The sequence below is a fragment of the Balaenoptera borealis genome (genome assembly GCF_965194805.1).
Source record: "Balaenoptera borealis genome assembly, chromosome: 2".
NCBI classification, from domain to species: Eukaryota; Metazoa; Chordata; class Mammalia; order Artiodactyla; family Balaenopteridae; genus Balaenoptera; species Balaenoptera borealis.
In genome coordinates this window covers 167,501,908-167,524,790 of record NC_138867.1, presented here as the reverse complement: position 1 = coordinate 167,524,790, position 22,883 = coordinate 167,501,908, and the positions used below count along the sequence as shown (strand labels likewise).

Sequence of the window (22,883 nt, the reverse complement as noted above, 5' to 3'; positions counted from 1 at the left end):
TGAATGGAACACAAAAAGGCGTATCACGGAATCTGCATTTAGAAAGGGCCCTGGAGATCCTTAGGCCAATGCAAAAGTTCTCCCGGCAGAGTCTTTCACAGGGGACTCAACTGTCCAGCCTCTGTTTGACCTTCTCCTGCGGAGCCAGCTTATTCCATTTTCAGATAATAATAATAGCCACCACCATTAACTAAGGGCCTGCCATGTGCCAGGCATGTGCTAAGGACATTTCATTATCTCATTTTATCCTCCACAAATCCCTAGGAACTAAGCTGTTGGTGTCCCCACCTACAAGTGCAGAAACTGAGACTCAGAGTAGTTCAGTAACTTCCTCAAGGTCCCTCAGCAAGGGAGTGGTGGAACCAGGAAGAAAACACAGGTCTGATGGCCTCTGAAACCCTCTAAATCCCACTAAACTCCATCGTTGCTGAGCCCTGTGCATTCATAGGACTTAAGCCTTCTGTCTCTGTCCCTGGTTCATCCCTCTGGGCCTATACCACCTAAGGCGAAAACCTTTAGCAGGTGACAACCTTTCATATATTTATTTGGTGACCCCCTCATGAGCCTCCTACGGCTTTGGGTCTTCATTGCAGTGTGCGGGCTTCTCACTGCAGTGGCTTCTCTTGTTGCAGAGCACGGGCTCTAGGCACACAGGCTTCAGTAATTGTGGCCCGCGAGTTCTAGAGCGCGGGCTCAGTAGTTGTGGCGCACGGGCTTAGTTGCTCCGTGGCATGTGGGATCTTCCCGGACCAGGGCTCGAACCCGTGTGCCCTGCATTGGCAGGCGGATTCTTAACCGCTGCGCCACCAGGGAAGTCCCTCCACTTGTTCTTTATGTGGTCCTATTGTCCATCCCCTTCCAGTGAGCTCACTCCCTCAGGAGTGCAGCACTAGACCGTGTCCCTGGGCGGCCTGGTTGGATGGAGCAGGGCTCTCCCTCCTCCTGCACTCAGGCTGTTTCCACTTAGGCACGGGAGGCATTTTTGAAGTCTTGTTGTGCTAACAAAGAGCTTATTGTCAGCTAAACTCACTGCTTCTGTTCCCTGTGGATGCTAAACAAGTAAGTAGCTTAAGTACCAGAATCCTCCCTCTGTCTGCCAAAAAGGAGATACACAGTAGCTCCCTCCTCTTGATGCCTCTGGAGGACTAGCCTTGTTGGGAGCCACGTGAGAAAAGGCTACTGCTTTGCTCTATAAAGAGCTGCAGTGTTTTTACTATTTCATTAAATAGTAACAAAAGTTCTAAAATTTCTGCAGTTATTTTGGAAGTTATGACCAGAATTTTTTTTGAGGGTAGAGACTATTTGCTCTAAGGTGGTTTGAAACTTGCAGGACGAACTTTGCATCCTGAGAGACATCCCTCTAGAGTTTAATGTCCTTGTCTAATTGAGATAAAAATATCTTTAACAGTATGGCCTATCACCCAAAATATTTCATTGTTTTCATGTCATGGTTTATTATTAAACATACTGTTACACACTGAATAAGATTACACTTAAGATTGGCACTTAAACCCAGACAACAGACAAAGCTTGTCTCTCTCTTTTTTGAAAATTAAAAACAACCTCTTTGGGGACTTCCCTGGTGGCGCAGTGGTTAAGAATCCGCCTGCCGATGCAGGAAACATGGGTTCGATCCCTGGTCTGGGAAGATCCCACATGCCGCGGAGCAACGAAGCCTGTGCTCTAGAGCCCGTGTGCCACAACTACTGAAGCACACATGCCTAGAGCCCAGGCTCTGCAACAAGAGAAGCCACCACAATGAGAAGCACGCGCACTGCAACGAAGAGTAACCCCCGTTCACCGCAACTAGAGAAAGCCCGCGCGCAGCAACAAGGACCCAACACAGCCAAAAATAAATAAATTCTAAAAAAACAAGATAACAAAAAAAAAAAACCTTTTTTTCTTATTACATAACTTTTAATTAAGAAACAAAAAAGGTGCTTCTGTTAGCTTACTACTGAGAAAAAAAAACTACAATTAATATCTTGGTCAGTATCCTTCTAGACCCTTTCAGTGCATAGTCGGACAGACAAATAGATAAGATTCTATTTTTATGCCCCTCCACCTCCCCCAGTGACCTCATTATTGCACTGCTTCTCATGGAAGACAGTTTGGCACTACCCACGAAAGCCACCAATACATCTACCCTTTGACCCAGCAATTCCACTTCTAGGAGTTTTATCTCGTAGATCTAACACATGAAAATGACACATGTACACAAATACCTGTTGCAGCAGTATTTGTAACAGCGGAAGATTAGAAACAGCCTAGATAAAAACCAGCTAAATAAATTATAGTGCAGTCCAATACTGAAACACTCTAAAGCTATGAAAAAATGAACGAAAAATTCCGTGTCTGGAAAGAATTTCAAAATGACAGATATTCAGTGAAATAAGCAAGTTGCAGAACGGCATATATAGCATACTAATTCTTTTGTGAAAAGGAGAGAAAAATAGAATTTACATTTATTTTCGCATGCATAAAAATGTTTTGGAAGTGAACCTAAGCTAAGAGCAGTATATTGTACAGAGGTGGGGAACTGGGGGAAAAAAAATCAAGTATTAAATTGTACGTACTGTTTTGTAGCTTTTTTTCCCATTTAATATCAGATTTTAAACCTTTTGCCATGATAGTCATCCACATCATTTTTGTATAGCTCCTCGCACTTTGCCCTTTGTGGTTGTCTTCAAATTCTCATTATGCAAACAGTGCAGTGGTGACCATCCCCAAACATACGTCCTTGTGTACCTCCTAAATTATTTCCTTATATTACTAGATGTAGAATTTTGATAACCTGCTGTCATTAAATTGCCTTCTAGAAGAATTGTACCAGTTTGCACTCCCACCAGGTAGCACATGTCAGTGTCCATTTTTCCTATCATGCCAACATCAGATATCTTTTTTTTTCCTACTTTATTTCCTTTCTTTTTTACTCTGGCTTTACATCATTTATTGAAGGGAGAAGGGGGGAATCCAGTCTTTTGTATTGATTAAGTTGGGTGCCCTCTGACCCTTTGAGGCTGATATTGATTATAGCAGTACCTCTAATACTCTCTTGGGTGTTACAAATGCAGTTACTCTGCTTAGAACAGGATCTTTTTTTCCTTGAATAATGTTAGGTCTACAATTGGGCGGTCTTTTTTTTTCTTTTAATGTTTAAAACAGATCTTTTCAAAATCACACCTTTGAGATTGGTTGCACAACAACGTGAATGTACCTAACACTACCTAACAGTTAAAAATGGGTAAGGTGGTAAACTTTATGTTATGTGTATTTTACCACATCAGAAATAAAATTGTACCTTTGAGCTAATGCCCTAGAAATCTTGTGAGACTTCAACCCTTTAACAACTACGTTCTATATTCGTCTTTTGAAAGAGAAGTTATCCATTATACAATCTAACCTGGTATTTCCTGGCTACCTGTGAAATTTTATGAATACATGCAAAGTTTTATCTAATTGTATTTGTTCCAGAAATCAGATGTTTGTGGCTTAAATTTTTTTTCCTTTTTTTTTTGGGGGGGGGGCGGTGGTGCAGAATACATGCCCATGATACAGACTTCAAACAGTACCCAAAAGAATGCAGTGAGCCATTTCCTCAGCCTTCCCAGGCAGTGTGCTCCCCCAGCCCCCAGGGCAGCTCTATTACAGCGTTCTCTGCATTCACAAGCATGTGTATGCGTGAACATGTGTTTCTCCTTGGCTAAGTTGTTTTTTTTCCCTTTGTTTTTTGTTGTTATTATTGTTATGCCATAATAGTTTGATTCTCTGTTTGAATTCCAGGACAGCTGTGGGAAGGGGCAGAGCTTGGCTTTATCTTGCACTCATGCAGAAGAAACTGGCAGATTATCTGAAAGTGCTTATAGACAATAAACATCTCTTAAGGTATTTCATCACCTATCTTGGCTTAGCTTTTGCTTCGTAATTAGAACACAGTTCTGTAGATCATTCGGCATTAAAGCAAGAATGTATAATGTACAGTTTTTATTCAAATTATTATTAAGTGTAACTATTCTGTGGCTTAGTTTTAAAATAGCAGTATTTTATTTTTTGATAGTTTTAAAATAGCAGTATTTTATTTTTTGAGCACTGATGTCTGGAAGTCTTTATGAATGAAGATGTATATTTTCATTTTGAAAAGTCATTTTGAAGATAGTTCTTCAAAAATACCTAAGATTAGGTACCCTGACAGCATACTACATTAAGTTTCAACAAAATGGTATTTGATTGGATGATAATAGGGGAAAAATGACTTGAACTAGATTCAGTGGGCAATTTTAAAGTATAAAAACCCTGCTTTTTGTAAAAGAACATATCTAGATTACCTGTTTTAGGATTCCACATTCAGTTTGTAAACTTTTATATCTCTTGGCATCAGTAAAGACGAACTGTCTATCTCTGAAATTTATGACTGGGTTCATTTTTTATATTTATAACTCTATAAACAAAAGTAACCATTATAAGAGGAATTTTCTCCAGAATATGAGCATTTACAAGGAACAGATCTCTCCAGAGATAATTCTCTTATCTAACTGAAATAAAAATGTCTTTTACAGTATGGCCTGTCACCCAAAATTTTCCATTGTTTTCAAGTCATGGCTTATTATTGAACATATCTTTTCATGATAAATACTGATTTCAAATAGTTCACGTACTTTGTACTCTTCTTTGAGTACCGCTATACTGAGTAACACTGAGGTACAGATTTTGTTCTAAACAACTAATTCTTAGGACAATAAGTTCTCATGTACTCACACACACGATGGTACATTAGCTAATGGCTGGTGACCAGAGCAGTCATGGGTGGAGCCTCACTGTAATGGCTGAGGTGACTTGGAGGTAAGGAAGTAAAAGCAGCCAGTGTTGTTCCATGGGACACAGGGAAGAGGGAAGAGTTTTATCCTTGGATGGGTGGTGGAGGAGGCTGTGGGATCCCACTTTATGTTGACATGAATGTAAGTGTAGAAGTAGTTCATAGCAACACAAAAGAAGGAGCCAGGGTGGACAGGAGGGGCAGAGTGATGTTCAGGAACACAGGAGCCAAGCGATGAGAAGGACTGGGGTCCAGGGTCCAAACAGAGGAGTTAACCCTAGACCAGAGGTAGGAGGAGTCCATTTTAAGCCACGGGAAGAGAGGAGAGGCCAGAGAAGAGATAGCAGCACTTAAAGTGGGAGAGGAAATAGAAGGAAGAAGGGAATTCACACAAGGGAGCCTCTGGCTCCTGATGAAGTTGGCAGCCAGGCCATGAGCTAAGAGGTGAAAAGGCAGAGTAGGTCCAAGAGAAGGGTGGTGAAGGTGTTGCTGTTGTATCAATCTCTTTCAGTGAGTTCTATGAGCCTGAGGCATTAATGATGGAGGAAGAAGGGATGGTGATTGTTGGTCTGCTGGTGGGACTCAATGTGCTTGATGCCAACCTCTGTTTAAAAGGAGAAGACTTGGATTCTCAGGTAAAATGGGAATTTTGACGCCAGATCGAATGCCTTGTTTGGGCCAGGGATTTTACGTAGGATCTGGAGGCATATGCTGAACCTAAGGAAGGGGCAGATGGCAGGGGGCATCTGGCACAGGGCCGTGCAAGGTGCTGTGCTGGACCAGAGCGGGGAGCAGCTGGCAAAGGTCTTGGGGAAGGGTTAAAAATAGCTTGGGCAAAGGCACAGAGGCACACACAGAGAGCATGGCATGTCTGGGAACGGGAAACAGTTCTCCATGGCTAGAACACAGGATGCTCGATGAGTGAAGTGAAGGTGGAGGCTGGCCCAGTTGTTAGGCCATCAGTGCCATGTTAGAGGCTTTAGTTTTTGTCCCTGGAACTTTGGAACTTAAAAACCTTTGGAGGTATTTAAGCAGTACACTGAAATGATCAGGCCTGGGATTGAGAAAGATCAAGCTAGCAACCATCCAGTTCCTGAGTTAGAAGCAGCCAAGAATAGGGAAAGCACAAACATTGAGCAGACAAGTCTGGAAGCCCCAGGTTGCATGGGGAGTGGGAAAGCAGACTCAGGAGAGATTTGGGAAGTCAGATGGTAAAACGGAGCACAAATGAAAGTAGGCAGTAAGATGCAGAGTGCCCCATGGGGTGGGACAGCCCTCTTGCCATGGGCTTTCCTCTTGCACGGGAGCTGGTGACCAGGGCTGAGGCCTAAACTCGTGGTGGCAGGGACTGTAAATCAGGACACCCTGCCCCACCCTCACCTCCACCTCTTCAGGGCATCTGTAACTGGGCAGTGGCCCAGGCTTCTTCCCACTACATGTTTGGGCATGACTCTAAAGTTTCCCCAATCCCTGCATGACCAGGTCAGCTTTTTTTTTTGTAACCTCTCCTCTCTTTTTTTTTTTTTTTTTTTCCCAGTAGTTTTCTTGTTTTTGCCTGTTAAATATTTCTCAAAAAATACAAAGAAGTTTTTTTGAAAAGAAACAAAATATCACATATAATCCCATTACACAGAAAGAGCTAATTCAGTGCTACATTTCAGGATACATCCTTGCAGCACATGAAGAAAGGTGTATGTGTGTATTTATGTTTCAGAGACAGATGTTTGGAGTTTTCTTTTTTCATTAAACCAAAATATGATTATTCCAAGCACACCATTTTGCAATTTTTTTATTTAATAATATGGTCCACATAGCTCTTGATGTCAAGAGATATAAACGATTTTAAACAACTGCATAGTAATCCATTTTATGAATGTACCATAATTTATTTAACCAATACTTATTAATGTAAGTTGTTTCCATGTTATAACAATGATGTTATAAACATCCTCATACTTCTTTTTACTCATGTCTGTTTATTTTTTTAGGATAAGTTTTGAGGTTGCTGTGTCAGAGTGTACACATTCTGCATGAGTGTTGTGATGATATGTGAGCATTCTTGGTCTTTTTTAATCTGAGAGAAAAACAACTCTTCATCTCAAATTTATATTTTTGAGAACTAGGAAGATGAAGTATTTTTTTCATGTTTTATTTGCCGTTGGTGGTTCATCTGTTCATATCCTTTGCCCATTTTTTTAAGTTTTCCACCTTTTTCCACTCCTTTATTATAGATTAAGGATATTTACCATTTGTCAGAATATTTGTTATAAATTTTTTTTTTCTGCCGTCTCGGGGCTTGTTTTCCCTGTAGACTTTTTTTTTTTTTTTTTTTTTTTGGCGGTCATATTTAATGTACTTTTCCTTTATACCTTCTAAGGTATTGTGCTTAGAAGGTCCTTCCACGTCTAAAAATTAACCTAATTTTTTAAATCACATGTATATTTTTTACACTTAAATAATCTGCCTGTTATTCGTTTTGACATAGTGTGAAGTAGAAGTCTAGATTTCTTATATAAGTACAGTAGTAAACCAGTTTTCTCAATATCATGTATCAAATATTATTTTCCTACTAATTTAAAATTCCGCCTTTATCATGTGTTGAAATATCCATTATGCTCTGAGGCTTATTTCTGGACTCTCTCTGTTTAGTCTCTGGATCTTTTTATTTCTGCCAGTAACGTAGTCTTTTAATTACCAAAACCACATAGTGTGTTTTATGCTCTGGCAGTTCACCTCCTGCCTACTTTGTTGTACTTCTTTTTCAGATATAGTTGAGGCTGTCCATTCTGCCAGATGACCTTGAACATCATTTTGTCAGATTCCAAAATAAAAATTTAATTGGGATTTTTGTTAAGCGATAGATGTGATTGAGCCCCCGGCCTATTCTTATCTTTAATACCTCTCGTATGTCACCATAAAGTATGAGTATTTGCTATTGCACCCTGAGGGATCCTCTTTCTCATGTTTAGGAAGTACTGTTCTATTCTAACTTACTATATATTTTTATTTAAAAATGAACATTGAATGCTATCAAATACCTTTTTTGGCGTCTATTGAGATGTCATATCCATTTTTAACCCATAGTTTTAATTGAATTAATTCTTAGGTTTCCTATTGTGATATCATAAAATAAACCTTACTTGGTCATCGTGCATTATTCTTTTAGTATACTCCTAGATTTAATATGTCTGTGGTTTATTTGGAAATTTTGTATTTCTACTTAAAAGTGACACTGGTCTGAATTTTCCTTTTCTATACTGTCTTTGTCACTTTTCAGTGTCAGGATTGTATGACCTCATAAAATAAACTGGATGATATTCTTTTCTTTCTTGTTTTCCACAACAGTTTATTAGAGCAGGAATTATTTTTCTTTAAAGGTTTGTTAAAACTTGCTGGTATGACAGTTTCAGCTTTATGCAAAAGCTTTATGGTCCTCATGCTTTGACCACTTTAATTTTTGCATAGCTTTGGTCAATTTATTGGTTTCCTAAGTCTTAGAAAAATTTTTAGTCATTTATATTTTTCCAGAAATCATTTGTTTCATTCAGATCTATTAGTTGCATGAGAGTATTTTCTTACAGCTTTTTAAAATCTTACTTTTCTAAATTGTAATATTGTGCACTTGGTAGAGATTTGTCTACTGTGTTGAGCTCGAAGAACCAGGTCTTGCTTTTACCCGTCACTTCTGCTTTGAGAGGAGAGCTTTATCTGTTTTCTAGTCCATTAATTTCTACTTTGGATATTCTTTCTCATTCCCTCTATTGTTGCTTTTTTTTCCAGTCAAATATATATTTCTTTTTAAATTATTTTTGTATTACAAAAGAAATGCATGCTTGTTGAAAAAAAGTTAAGCAATTACAGAAGCATGTAAAGTGAAAAGTGAAATTCAAGCTCCCCTTCTCCTCTCCCCCTTCAGTCCCACTCTTGTCCCCACAGATAATGGTAAAAATTTGAGGGACTTTTTCTACTTTTCCTATGCATTTACGTATACATAGGTTTTGTTTTTAATTAAATCTTTTCTGGTTTTCTGTTGCAGTGTAACAAATTAACAGTCACATAAATGATTACAGTCCCTCATATTTGAGGGATGGCTGAGCTCAGCACGGCGACTCTTAAGCACGCCTGTGATCACGGGCAGTTGGTGGCTGGGGCTGGAGTGGCTGAAGGCATATGCACTCTCCCTCTGTCCTCTGGGCTGAGAAGGCTCAGGGAGCTGAGGCTGGAGCAGCAGGGGCTTCTTGGGCATCTCTGTCTACACGTGGTCTCTCCACGTGGCCTCCAGCGTGGTGCCTCAAGGTTAGCCAGACTTTTCCCATGGAAGCTCAGAACTTCAAAGGTATATGCCCAAGGGAAAGAGCCAGGAGGAAGCTCATACTGCCTTTGTTAACCTAGCTGCAGAAGTCACAGCATCCTTTCTGCTGCTTTCTGCTCATAAAGACAGGCCTTACTGGCCACCCAGGTTCAAGGGTCAGGAATATAGATTGGTGGGAGGCGCAACAGAGGAGTTGCAGAAAACATCATGTATAGCTTTGGTTTTAACATAAGTGAGGTTACTATAAGGAGTTAATGCTGTACATAGTATTCTTTGAGTTAAAATTTTACCCTGGAGCTTTCTTCATTTCATTACATATTCATTCCCTGCATTCTTTGTTATGGTTGCATAGGGTTCTGCAATATGGCTATAACGTGACTGATGGAAATATTTCTCTATTGATGGACCCAATTTTCCTATATTTCAAAGGAATGGCTGCACTTACTCACATTAGAGTGGATGGTGGCAGACTAGGGCTCTCATTCACTCTCTCTGAAGTGCTTTATTTCTGGACAAAGCCCCTGACTTTGAGATGTTGAGGGGTCTTGGAGCCCCTAGTTCCCCACAACAGCAGAGAATTTTCCCTGAAATACTGACTGGACCTTTTCACCCCAGTTTGGGGGAAGAAGGAGTCAGAGTCATCAGTTAAGGTCACCACTTTAGAGATCCAGGTCTCTTTTTTTTTTATTACTTTGTACCCAAAGAACTTTGTTGATCTTTGTCAACAATTTGATTGTTGAATAAATGCAAGAAACAAATCATAGGGCTTCCCTGGTGGCGCAGTGGTTGAGAATCTGCCTGCCAATGCAGGGGACACGGGTTCGCGCCCTGGTCTGGGAGGATCCCACATGCCGCGGAGCCACTGGGCCCGTGAGCCACAATTGCTGAGCCTGCGCGTCTGGAGCCTGTGCTCCGCAACAAGAGAGGCCGCGATAGTGAGAGGCCCGCGCACCACGATGAAGAGTGGCCCCCACTTGCCGCAACTGGAGAAAGCCCTCACACAGAAACGAAGACCCAACACAGCCATAAATAAATAAATAAATAAATAAAATATAAAAAAAACAAAAAACACTATCTTAAAAAAAAAAAAAAGAAACAAATCATAACTAGGTGGTAAAACTTCAGAATATTCCCTTAAATTCTGATTTTTAGTAAGTTTTTCTTCTAGAAGGTGATGGGGTTATTTTTCTTTTGTTTTGTTTGACTGATTGCTGCTTTAAGCTGGTTAACCTAACTGATTGTCAGGTTATCCTAACAATCCTATTGTTTTATCCTGAGATAGGAAGGTAAATACCCTGAATTTTAGACTGTAAGGTTTGTGGAAAGTGCGAAAAGTTATTTTTCATTTAAACTGGTACATTTTATTTCTATCAGGTTGGAGTGATCGATTTTTCTCTCTACATTAAGGATGTGCAGGATCTTGATGGTGGCAAAGAGTAAGTTCTGTATTGTATGCTGTTCTTCACGTTTTTAATGAAATTCTGGCAAAGAATGCTACTTTTTAAAATTGAGGTATAATTAACATATAACATTATATTAGTTTCAAGTGTACAACATAATGATCTGATATTTGTATATATTGCAAAATGATCACCACAATAAGTCTAGTTAACATCCATCACCATACATAGTTACAAAAAATTTCTTTTCTTGTGATAAGAATTTTTAGGATCCACTCTCTTAGCAACTTTCAAATATGCAATACAGTATTATTAACTACAGTCACCATGCTGTACATTACATCCCCAGGACTTACTTATTTTATAACTGGAAGTTTGTGCCTTATGGCCCCATTCACCCACTCCCCCACCCCCCCACCTCTGGCAACCACCAGTCCCTGTATCTGTGAGTTTGGTTTTGTGTTTATTTTAGATTCCACATATAAGTAAGATCATAAGGTATTTGTCTTTCACTGTTTTACATATTTCACTTAGCATAATGCCCTCAAAGTCCATTCATGTTGTCAGAAATGGTAGGATTTCCTTCTTTTTTATGGATGAATATAGTATTTTATTATATGAATATACCACATCCATTGATGGACAGTTAGGTTGTTTCCATATCTCGACTGTTATAAATAATGCTGCAATGAACATGGGGGTGCATATACATTTTCAAGTTAGTTTTCATTTTCTTTGGCTAAATACCCAGAAGTGGAATTGCTGGATCATTTAGTAACTCTATTTTTTAATTTTTTGAGGAATTGCCATACTGTTTTCCATAGTGGCTGCACCAATTTACATTCCCACCAACAGTGCACAAGTGTTCCCTTTTCTCTGCATCCTGGCCTACACTTATTACTTCTTGTCTTTTCGGTGATAGCCATTCTAATGGGTATGACATGATAGTATATTGTGGTTTTTGATTTGCATTCCCCTGATGATTAGTGATGTTGCATCTTTTCATGTAACTATTGACAAAGAATGCTACTTTTGTTTTTGCGTTGTTTGAATTTTTATTTTTTATTTAGCTATTTTTAATTACAGTGGTAATACATTCCTATTCCCATTGTTTAAGGAATTAGGCTCTGTGGAAGAATAGAGAGTACAAGGCAAATTTCCCCATTAACACTATCCCCTCGCCTCCATCTCAATCCCACTCCCCCTGCTTCTTCAGAGGAAGCTACTCATGCATGACTCCTTCCAAGCCTTTCTTTACTGCCTTGCAAGTATATATTTGTTGGTAGTGTAATTTGCTTTATGGTTTGGATGTAAATGGAAAGGTACTATTATATATTTAAGTTGCCACTAGACTTATTCTTTGATCCTACTGTGTCTTGGATGTCTTTTCATGCCACATTGTAGCTCTACCTCATCCTTGTTAACAAGAGCATTAAAAGAAGTTATCCTGGGGAAAAAAAAGCAAACAATGTATATAACATGCTACCATTTATGTTATAACAAAAAAGACATACAACCATATTTATATGTTGTACTTCCATATACATGGATCATTTCTAGAGAGGCACATCGACCTGAAAACACGACCGCCTGTGGGGAAGAGGTCAGGAGGCAGGCATGGGAGGGAGTTTCACTGTAAACCCTTGCACTGTGTTTGAATATTTTACCACATACATCTGTTACCTGTCTTTCACACGTCTTTGTAATGAGAACTCTTCCTTCTCAGTGCCCTGGCAGTGCACCTTACCAAGGAAGGGACCAGCGGGAATCCCATTAATGCTTCATGCACCCACAGTACAAGGATTCACTCACTTGAAATTTAAAATATATTCTTAATGTCAAAAAGAACTGGAAATAAACTGATTATCCACTATTAAAGGAATACAGTCAGCCCTTCAACCTGCAGATGTGGAACCCACAGATATAGAGGGTCAGCTGTGCTATGCCATTTGTATAAGGTACTTGAGCATCTGCAGATTTTGGTATCCACAGAGGTTCTGGAACTAGTCCCCCCGTGGATATCTAGGGACATCTGCAATTGAATGAATTGTAGAACATCTGAAGTATTCCACACTGTGTATTATACAGACATGAAAGAAAAGAAATTTGACCTACTGTGTAGTAGATTTAGAGGGATTTCCACAGGTATTATTGAGTGAGAAAAGTATAATACTGAGAAGTATATATATCCCATTTTGTAAAACCCCCAAATTCTCTAACATATATTTTATATTTTAATTGCATATACTATATGTAAAAACATACGTAGATATTATGATTATATACACATAGGATACTCAACAAGCTGTCAGTATGTGTTACCTGGGAGAGCTATGTGAAGGGCAGAAAGGTAAAAGAAAAAAAATGACTGCACTGACCAGCAGATCCAGCACCTGTGGCATGAACCTGGGTCAGATGATCCCATTTATGTACATATGTATGTAAAGAAATGGGTGGGGGGAGCCGAACTTTAAAATGATGAAGTCTTTTTTGCTATTTTTATAAAGATGTATGAAGTTTTGTCTTGTTGTGTTTTGTTTTTGCTTTTTGCTTTTTTTTTTTTTTTTTGGCCATGCTGCACAGCTTGCAGGATCTTAGTTCTTTGACCAGGGATTGAACCTACGCCCTTGGCAGTGAAAGCGCGGAGTCCTAACCACTGGACCGCCAGGGTTCCCAGAGTCTTTTTTTTTAACCCAGACTAATCAGCTTTGTGTTTTGAAGAGTCTTGTGGTCTTCTTTTCTGAGGCAGCTTCTTTTCCTTCAGTATAACAAGGGCTGCTTCATCTCCTAACTCGAGAGCCATTTACATGTGGCTTTTGGTGTTTCTACCTTGCATGCCAGTAGCTTTCTCAAATGCTGGGGGAGAGGTGGGAGGAAAGCTCTAACCATCTCTTGGTTTCCTGATGACATTGGTACTCCTACAAGGTGACTGGAAGGTTGGGGGACAGTTACAAAGTATTAACCCTGAGTAAAAAGAATTTCTCTCTTTTTATGTTCTTTTTAAAAGACATGAAAGAATTACTGATGTCCTTGATCAAAAAAATTATGTGGAAGAACTTAACCGGCACTTAAGGTAGGACTTCCTCCTTTTTCCAGTGTTGCGGTTCATTCTCAGTGCCCGATAATTGCCTCATGGAACCTTTTTGAGTTGCCATATATTTATAGCTAACTTTTTTCCAAACCAAGAAAAAAGGTTGTCGTTCAGTGCTCATGTGTACAGACTGTAGAAGTATGATTTCTTGATAGAGAGCTTTGGGGAATCCTTTGATCTTTTGTTCTGTGTAGTTATGCAAATTAGAGAGTAATAAATGAAACCTCTCCACCCCTTAGCCCACCGCAACTTAGTTGGAAATCACTGCATGGGAAGCATTATTGCTGCTGGGAATCAACACACATCCCTCCAACGTTCTGGGCAGGAAAAAGGGGTTGAAAACCACTGGGCTAGACCTTTGAGACCAATTCAGTAGTGATAGCAGGTATCTTTATCTTGAATTTTCATTTTAATTGGAAAGCTGCTCCTGTGTTTCATGAAACACTGGTTGTTGCGGGTGTTGATGGGGAATGGATGGAGATTCTCAGCCTAACGTGTTTGGGAAATATAATTCTCTCTCTGAACCCTCTTTAGAGAGTACACTGTGCACATTAGCAGTTCTCTGCGGGAGCAGCCTGTCTGGCCCCCAAAGCCAATGAAACAGGCAAAGGAGCTAGTGTGTTCTTCAGAACACACCTAGGGTAGTGCTGCTCTGAGCTTTCCTGAGGTGTGACGCTGGCTTTTATTTTGAGAGTGAGATTCTTAATCCATTCTTAGTTTATTGAGAACTTTTATAAGGAATAGATGTTGAATTTTATCAAATGCCTTTTAGCGTCCATTAAGTTAATCATGACTTTTATCCCTTAATCTATTGATGTAATATAGTTTATTAATGGATTTCTTCGTAGGGATAAACTCTACTTGATCATAGCTTTAATAATTTAATCATTCTCTTAACATGTAACCTAACATAGTTGTTCCATAGTTTCCCCTCTGGCATGGTATCAGGGTTATGCAGCTTCACAAAATGAATCAGGAAGCTTTGCCTTGTTTCTGTGCCTGGGAACACCTTCTAGTTCATGAGCATTATTTGCTCCTTAAAAATTTGAAGCTCAAAGCCTGTATGGAGGCAGTACTTTGCCAGCTTTTAAGTTTTTCCTTAGCTGTTAATTCATCTAGCTTTTCTCCTCGTGAGGATATATCTTTTTTGATAATTTACGTTTTCTAAGGAAAAATAGAAATTTTATTGCTATTTTCTGAGTTATGTAGCTGGTACAGAATTGAAAATGGCATACTCTTAAAACTTGTAATTCCTTCTATATGTTTTGTTTTGTTGACTTTTTCATTTTGTGTCAATTTGTATTTTTATTTTTCTCCCGCCCAATTCTTGAACCTTGGTTCATTAGCCTTGTCAGGTTTGTTTCTTGGTACCCCCCCCTCACCGGCAAAAAGCCCCAGTTTTTGGCAGTAGGGTCTGTTGCCTAAAAGTGCAGGCTCTGGAGCCAGACCACCTGGGTTCATAGGGGTATGAAGTTAAGTGAGTTCTTCAGTATAAAGTTATGGTTTCCTCATCTGTAAAACAGATTAACAATAAGATTTGCCTCACAGAATTGTGGGGAGTTGATGCATTTAAAGTGCTTAGAACAAAGAGGGCCTGACACATTGTCCAAAAAGAAAACTACTACTATTATTGTTGTGGTTATTATTGTTGTTTGTCAAGTCTACATTAGCTTTTTACGTATTTTTCGGTATGAAAGTAGTGCATATTACTTAAAGAATATGTGAAAAATGGGACAAAGTATAAAAAAGATTTAAAAATCACCTTTGCTCCTACTACCCAAAAGTACCAATATCTTGTTATGAATATTACTTTAGATATATGACTGCCAGCGTGTTTTGGTTCCCATATATTGTGTTGGGGGAAACGCTGTTTTCTTTCCAGTTGGCTAAACAAGAAATGGGTAGCATATTTGGAGAAAACATTGAAAACTTTTCAGTAAAAAAAAAAAAAAAATATATATATATATATATATATATACACACACACACACACACACACACACACACACACACACTCTGAATACATATATATTTAGAATTCTCATCTATGAGTTAATTGGAGGCCCTTTGACTCTCCATTTCATACAGGAAATCTAGGAATCTCTATCCTCATTGTTTACAGATTGGGAAAACAGTCAGCTTTTATAAGTTCACATTTACTTAATATTTTCTTTTTTACAGCTGCACAGTTGGGGATCTTCAAACCAAGATAGAAGGGTTGGAAAAGACTAATTCAAAGCTTCAAGAAGAGGTTTGTAACTTACTGAAATTTCTTAAAACAGAATGATCCAAGAAGAGAAATGGTATGGTTGGTATATCTGACCAGAGCTTCTCACTGGTAGGAATGGGAATTGCTAACCTTGGGTTGAGCTGCACAGGACAGACATTCTCAGAATTTCATATCCTCAGAATGTCCATGTTCTGCCCTGGCCGGGGCTCCCATGAGCCAGTGCAACTGATCATGAGCCAGTTCTAAGTGACTTAGGTTTTATCACCTCACAGTGGTCCAGTAGAAGACAAGTCCTAGTTGGAAAAGCCCTGCTCCTTTTGTGAACGTGCTAGTCTCCTCCTCTTTTCCCACCTTTCCTGTGATGTAGTGTGTCTCCCTGCTGCCCAGAAGGCACAGGCTGTCTTATGGGGTAAAAGTACCCTCGCCCACCCCTTCCTTGTTTCGGCCTCTCCAGTGTGGTCTTTCTCTGCTTTCTCACTAGGAAGAGAGAGAATGAAAGGACAGGAAGAAGGAGGGCTGAGGCCGAGGAAGAAAGCTTGCTGCCAGCTGCCCGGCAGTCTCCTTGGTGGGCACATCTTGTCTCCTGTTAGCAGGAGGGGGGTTGCTCAGCCTTTCTGAGGCTTTCCACAGGTAGCGGTCCCTGGCTGCTCGGCCCTCCCCACCAAGTCTCACCGGGAAGGAAGAGGGCTGTGAGGGGGGCCAGAGAGTGACCCCCCCCACGGTGTGGAGGCAGGTTACAGCTGAAAGGAGAGTCGCAGAGCACACCTTTGTAATGGAGGACCCAGTTTAAGGCTCACTTTAAACTTCCTGCGCCCTCCTGAGGGGCCAGGCCTGAACAGCTTTCAGGAGAGGAGCTCAGATTTGTAACAGAAGAAAGAAATTCAAAGATGGGCATCATGGGAGAGACTTCATCGCCCTTAGAGCTGAAGGACCCGAATTCACCTGGGGGGTGGAGTGGGCCTTTGGGCCTCACTTTCCTCATCTCTAAATTGGGTGATAATTCAACACACTTACAATAGTATTGTAAAGATTAAATTAGGTTAATACCATTTAAATGTGCCTTGCCCAACACTTAGCATGTGGAGGCACGCAAGGAGACCTTAGTTGATTTTATTTTATTTATTTATTTTTTAAATTTTTTTATTTTATTTTATTTATTTTTGGCTGCGTTGGGTCTTCGTTGCTGCACACAGGCTTTCTCTAGTTGCGGTGAGTGGGGGCTACTCTTCGTTGTGATGCAGGGGCTTCTCATTGCGGTGGCTTCTCTTGTTGTGGAGCACGGGCTCTAGGCGTGCAGGCTTCAGTCGTTGTGGTGCACGGGCTCAGTAGGTGTGGCTCGCAGGCTCTAGAGTGCAGGCTCAGTAGTTGGGGTGCACGGGCTTAGTTGCTCCACGGCATGTGGGATCTTCCTGGACCAGGGCTCAAACCCATGTCCCCTGCATTGACAGGCGGATTCTTAACCACTGCGCCACCAGGGAAGTCCCCTTAGTTGATTTTAGAACGAGCGGATTCACTCTTTGTTCTCCCAGATGAGGTGGCATACTTTGTTTTTTTTTAATAATTTTTATTGGAGTATAGTTGATTTACAATGTTGTGTTAGTTTCAGGTGTACAGCAAAGCGAATCAACTATACATATACATACATCCACTCTTTTTTAGATTCTTTTCCCATATAGGCCATTACATAGTAATAAGTAGAGTTCCCTGTGCTATACAGTAGGTCCTTACTAGTTATCTGTTTTATATATAGTAGTTTGTATATGTCAATCCCAGTCTTCCAGTTTATCTCTCCCCGCCCTTTACCCCCTGGTAACCGTAAGTTTGTTTTCTACATCTGTAACTCTATTTCTCTTTTGTAGATAAGTTCATTTATACCCTTTTTTAGATTCCACATATAAGCGATACTGTATGATATTTGTCTTTCTCTGTCTGACTTACTTCACTCAGTCTGACAATCTCTAGGTCAATCCATGTTTCTGCAGATGGCATTATTTCATTCTTTTTTGTGGCTGAGTAATATTCCACTGTGTATATGTACTACCTCTTCTTTATCCATTCCTCTGTTGATGGACATTTAGGTTGCTTCCATGTCCTGGCTACTGTAAGTAATGCTGCAATGAACATTGGGGTACATATATCTTTTAGAATTATGGTTTTCTCTGGATATATGCCCAGGCGTGGGATTGCTGGATCATATGGTAGCTCTATTTTTAGCTTTTTAAGGAACCTCCATACTGTTCTCCATAGTGGCTGTATCAATTTGCATTCTCACCAACAGTATAGGAGGGTTGCCTTTTCTCCACACCCTCTCCAGCAATTATTGTTTGTAGATTTTTTGATGATGGCCATTCTGACCGGTGTAAGGTGATACCTCATTGTAGTTTTGATTTGCATTTCTCTAATAATTAGTGATGTTGACCATCTTTTCATGTGCTTTTTGGCCATCTGTATGTCTTCTTTGGAGAAATGTCTATTTAGATCTTCTGCCCGTTTTTCAATTGGGTTGTTTTTTTGATATTGAGCTGCATGAGCTGTTTGTATATTTTGGAGATTAATCCCTGGTCTGTTGCTTCATCTGCAAATATTTTCTCCCATTCTGAGGGGAGGTGGCATGCTTTGAATGAAAGTCTAATTTAGCTTTTGAAACTGAACAACTGACTTATTTTTTTCTTCAAAGGCAAACAGGTGTAATAGAAAATGTACTTCAGAGAAAAGTATATCTCTCACTTCAGGGTGTGCTCCCTACGTCTTCAGAGAGTAGGATGGGAATTAGCTTATGGTTTTTGCCTGCTTCTTCCCTTGCAGCAACTAGCACCTCGTTTCAAGCCTTAAAGTTTCTTACTTGGGCACAGCAGTTATGTTTAGAAACCCCAGTCCTGGGTTCTGAGTCTGAGTGGACCTAGATGCTGTTGACCAAGAGGAGGTGAGGAGTTCAGTGCTTCAGGGCCCCCCGTTAGTGAATGATGCTAAGAGCACAGCCAAGTATCGAGGGCAAATGTCTGGCCTCTTTCTCCTTCTCCGGCCTCACCTTCTCTCTCCAGGCTGGCTCAGAGGCTGGGAAAGGACAGTTTGGTTGGGGTATTTACTCGCCTCTCCTGCTAGCCTCTCCTCAGCAGCTACATGAAGGCACCTGCTCCTATACACTTTTCCCTAAACTACGTTAACTCGTTCAGGGCAAGGAAGATGTTTTCCTGGGGCACATCTTTAATGGTTTGGTTGTGATTCCTCTCCCAGATTCTTTGATTCTCTCTCTAGTGATAAGATATCCTTTTGCTCATTGGCTAGAAAAACTAAAAAGAATGAAGAATCAGGGGGAAAAAAGCCCATTATCCCTTGGCTAAGTGACAGCTGTATATAGAGTCCCCATCTCTTCTTAAGCTTTTTTTGTTTGTTTTCGTTTTTCTTCTTAAGGATTTTTAACCTAGTTAAGTTTTTTTCTTTAAACTAGACGTGAGAACATACTGTATAACCTGCTTTTTTATTTTTATTATATCATAAGTATGTTCTCAAGGCATTAAAAGCTTTTGTAAGTATTTTAATAACTACATATTTCTGTTTTATGCTTTTACTGTGATTTGTTAAACCATTTCTAGTATTGGACATTTAAGCTGTTTCTAATATTTTGTGTCCATAAATCTTTGCCCACGTGAAGTAGTATGCTATCATTTTTGTAAAAGAAGAATATCTGGGGAGGGCAGAGATGGCTAGGGGCAGGGGTAAGAGAGAGATTTTACTGTTTATGTTTTTATATCTTTGGAATTTTGAACCATGTGAATGTATTACCTATTCAAAACAAGGATAAAAAATAAAATATCACATATGTGAAAATACATTGTCAATTGTGAAGATGCCAAATGTTAGCTTTTAATTTGAACAGTGAGATTCATTTTGATGTTAAGAAATCTAAAACTCTTTCTTAATCAGCTTTCAGCTGCAACAGACCGAATTTGTTCACTTCAAGAAGAACAGCAACAATTAAGAGAACAAAATGAATTAATTCGTGAGAAAAGCGAAAAAAGCGTAGAGGTGAGAAGTAGGCCTTGCAACTGGGCGGCATGTTCCTCACTCAGACATGTCCATCAGAGATCTCAAGCTCAAAACGTGCAAAGATGCCTTGTTTGACACCAGAAAATCCTGCCGCAGTGCCCTTCCGTGTCACTCTCAGGCCACCTGGACCACTTGGGGTTTCCCAAGTGCACTGCTCCCTTGCCTCTGGGCCTTTGCGAGTGAAAGTTCCTGTTCTCTCTTCAGCTTCTCTCATGAGCCCGGTCCCCTGTGATGCTGCCTCTGGCACCCATCAGTAGGTCTGGACCCTTCTTCTCCCATGTTTCCATAGCTCTTTGCACCTCCCTCCATTATAGAATCCACTTGCTGTTGTGTAGAATTGCTGGCTTGCAGCTGTCTCACCTGATGACTTGAGAGTAGAGACCATATCTGATTCACCTCGAAATTCACCCAGTGCTAAAAATGTGCTAGATAAATACTGAATGGGGACCTTTCCCACTCAGAACTAAAACAGACTATTCTGTTTTAAAGAAGATTAAATTGTTTTCTGCACCTACCTTTTCAAAAATCTATTGGCTTGCTCTCATCCTTCATGTTCAAAGATATTTCAAAATACCTTTAAAATTTTAACCTTTCTCTATTATGCTTAAAAAAATAGAAATTATGCTACTGTTTAAAATATATATATATGTTATATTTTTAAATACTTTGTAGTTAGCTTGCTTCTGTAAGCAAACCATTCCTCTGGTGCTCTTGTTTGATCACAGATAACAAAACAGGATACAAAAGTTGAGCTGGAGACTTACAAGCAGACTCGGCAAGGTCTGGATGAAATGTACAATGACGTGTGGAAGCAGCTGAAGGAGGAGAAGAAAGCCCGTTTGGTGAGTTTGCGAGCCTGAGAGTTATCAGAAAGATTCCTCAGTTTGTTCCTTCTATGTCACTTCTGTCAGCACTTTGCACACACATGCTTCAACCTGCTTTTAAAAACAAGTGAGTTTTTATGCAAATAAAGTTTTTAACGTGTGAAAAAAAATACTCATGGAGTATCCCTCATTGCCACCTACCCGCTTTCTGTTGACTTGATGCAGAGCCAGTGTTCACTGTAAAATGAGGAAAGGGGAAAAACTTAAATCTAGTTAACGCTCCAGACAAACTTGTCTACATCTCCCTAACCTATTCTGACCTTCCATTTGTATTTTCAGCACTGCCCAAGATACAACATCAGTTAAGTTCATTTCTGTGATCTACTTTAATAATATTTTCCTTATTAATATCCTTTTAAGGAACTAGAAAAAGAACTGGAGCTACAAATTGGAATGAAAACCGAAATGGAAATCGCAATGAAGTTACTAGAAAAGGACACGCACGAGAAGCAGGACACTCTAGTTGCCCTTCGCCAGCAGCTGGAGGAAGTCAAAGCAATTAACTTACAGATGTTTCACAAAGTTCAGGTGGGACTTGGCTTTATGTCCACATCACAACCCGGTTTCCTGCTGCTTGTCTACAATGGTAGAGCTTGTCACGTGCTGCCTTTCCAGTCTTGGGTCATTCTTCCTGCAGAAGGAGAGAATAGACACATCTGTGAGGGCCTAGTATTTGCAGACCTGGTCCTAGGCCATCTTACATGTTATTGCATTTATTTTATTTGTTTATTTATTTATTTTTAATTTTTTTTTTTTTTGGCTGTGTTGGGTCTCCATTTCTGTGCGAGGGCTTTCTCTAGTTGCGGCAAGCGGGGGCCACTCTTCATCGCGGTGCGTGAGCCTCTCACTATCGCGGCCTCTCTTGTTGCCGAGCACAGGCTCCAGACGCACAGGCTCAGTAATTGTGGCTCACGGTCCCAGCTGCTCCACGGCATGTGGGATCCTCCCAGACCAGGGCCGGAACCCGCGTCCCCTGCACCGGCAGGCAGACTCCCAACCACTGAGCCACCAGGGAAGCCCCGCATTTATTTTATTTGAGTCTCCCGGCAATCCCTGACAAAAGTTTATAAAATGGGGGAAAATATAAGTGACAAGGCAAAATCAAATGGCTAAGTCACATGTCCCTGGTGGCACAGCTAATAAATAGAGCTGAAAACTGAACTGTGTCTCTTGAATCTAAACCTGAACTTTGCCTGTCATACGTTCACTGTCCCCTTGCTGTCTGTTTCTGTCTACTTCAGGTACTAATTGTTTGCCCCAAGAAATGGAGAAGTGGATTAAGGATATTAGTTAGTATTGCCTTTTCAAGCTTTGCCAATAAATTAATCTTGCTGAGTCTCCAAGATCACCTCCCTCGTCATTTCAGAGTGGTCAAGGGGAGCTAGCCCAGAAAGAACCGGTCACGCCAGAGTTTGAAAGACAGCATCTAAACACTGCAACACTTTCTTGCCCAGAAGCTACCCAGAAGGATTCCATTCTGTGTCCTCAAAACTTTTCCTTTTTTGAAGTTCTCTTTCCTATTTTATTGCCGAAACAGTCCCACTTCCTTTTGCATAGAGTGGTTTCAGTCTTACTAGTAGTAACATCTATGTCAAAGATAATGTGAGAGCAGACGGTACAAATAAACTGTGCTATTTTGTCCATCTTTTTTTAAATTATTACAAAATTAATGTTTTTGTAATTGCAACAATGAAAATTGAAGCAAAAAGAGAAAAGGAAGAAAATAGTTTTACCCTCCCAACAAATTATCTGTTTTAATTTTTTCATGTTTTCTTCTGGTTTTGGTTGGCATATAGACATACTGTTAATACACGTTAGGGGAAACTAAACTACTGTAATAGCTTAAAGCATTTCAGACCAGCGGTTTTTCTCCCCACAGTCATTCAGGGATTCAGACTAATGGCAGCTCCAGCTCTCAAGGCCACTTGAGTTGTCACCATCCTTGGCAGCAGAAGTGGGGAGAAGAGCAAAAGTCCAGAGCCGGGGATTTGTTCTCAAACAGTGAGACAGCAGTTGCACCCACCATTTCTTCCGATCACATAGGAAAGGGCTAGTCAGCATGGCCAGGCTTGGCTGCAAGGGGAGCCTGGGGCTGTTGTTTCTGGG

General features: G+C 40.2%; 1 protein-coding gene across 6 annotated transcripts in view; it reads left to right on the top strand.

Annotated features, from left to right (window-relative positions):
• The window catches only part of RUFY1 (RUN and FYVE domain containing 1), a 60,711-nt gene that overhangs the window by 13,640 nt on the left and 24,188 nt on the right, over nucleotides 1-22,883 (top strand). For 4 of the 6 annotated variants that reach the window (XM_082379305.1, XM_082379306.1, XM_082379304.1 and 1 more), the window contains 8 exons: nucleotides 3,784-3,885; nucleotides 5,325-5,448; nucleotides 10,500-10,561; nucleotides 13,533-13,598; nucleotides 15,798-15,867; nucleotides 19,771-19,872; nucleotides 20,619-20,735; nucleotides 21,138-21,305. In XM_082379305.1, coding sequence (XP_082235431.1) covers nucleotides 3,784-3,885; nucleotides 5,325-5,448; nucleotides 10,500-10,561; nucleotides 13,533-13,598; nucleotides 15,798-15,867; nucleotides 19,771-19,872; nucleotides 20,619-20,735; nucleotides 21,138-21,305 — 811 coding nt within the window. The remainder of the gene's footprint in view (nucleotides 1-3,783; nucleotides 3,886-5,324; nucleotides 5,449-10,499; nucleotides 10,562-13,532; nucleotides 13,599-15,797; nucleotides 15,868-19,770; nucleotides 19,873-20,618; nucleotides 20,736-21,137; nucleotides 21,306-22,883) is intronic. The other 2 variants (XM_082379308.1, XM_082379307.1) reach the window with 2 other exon arrangements.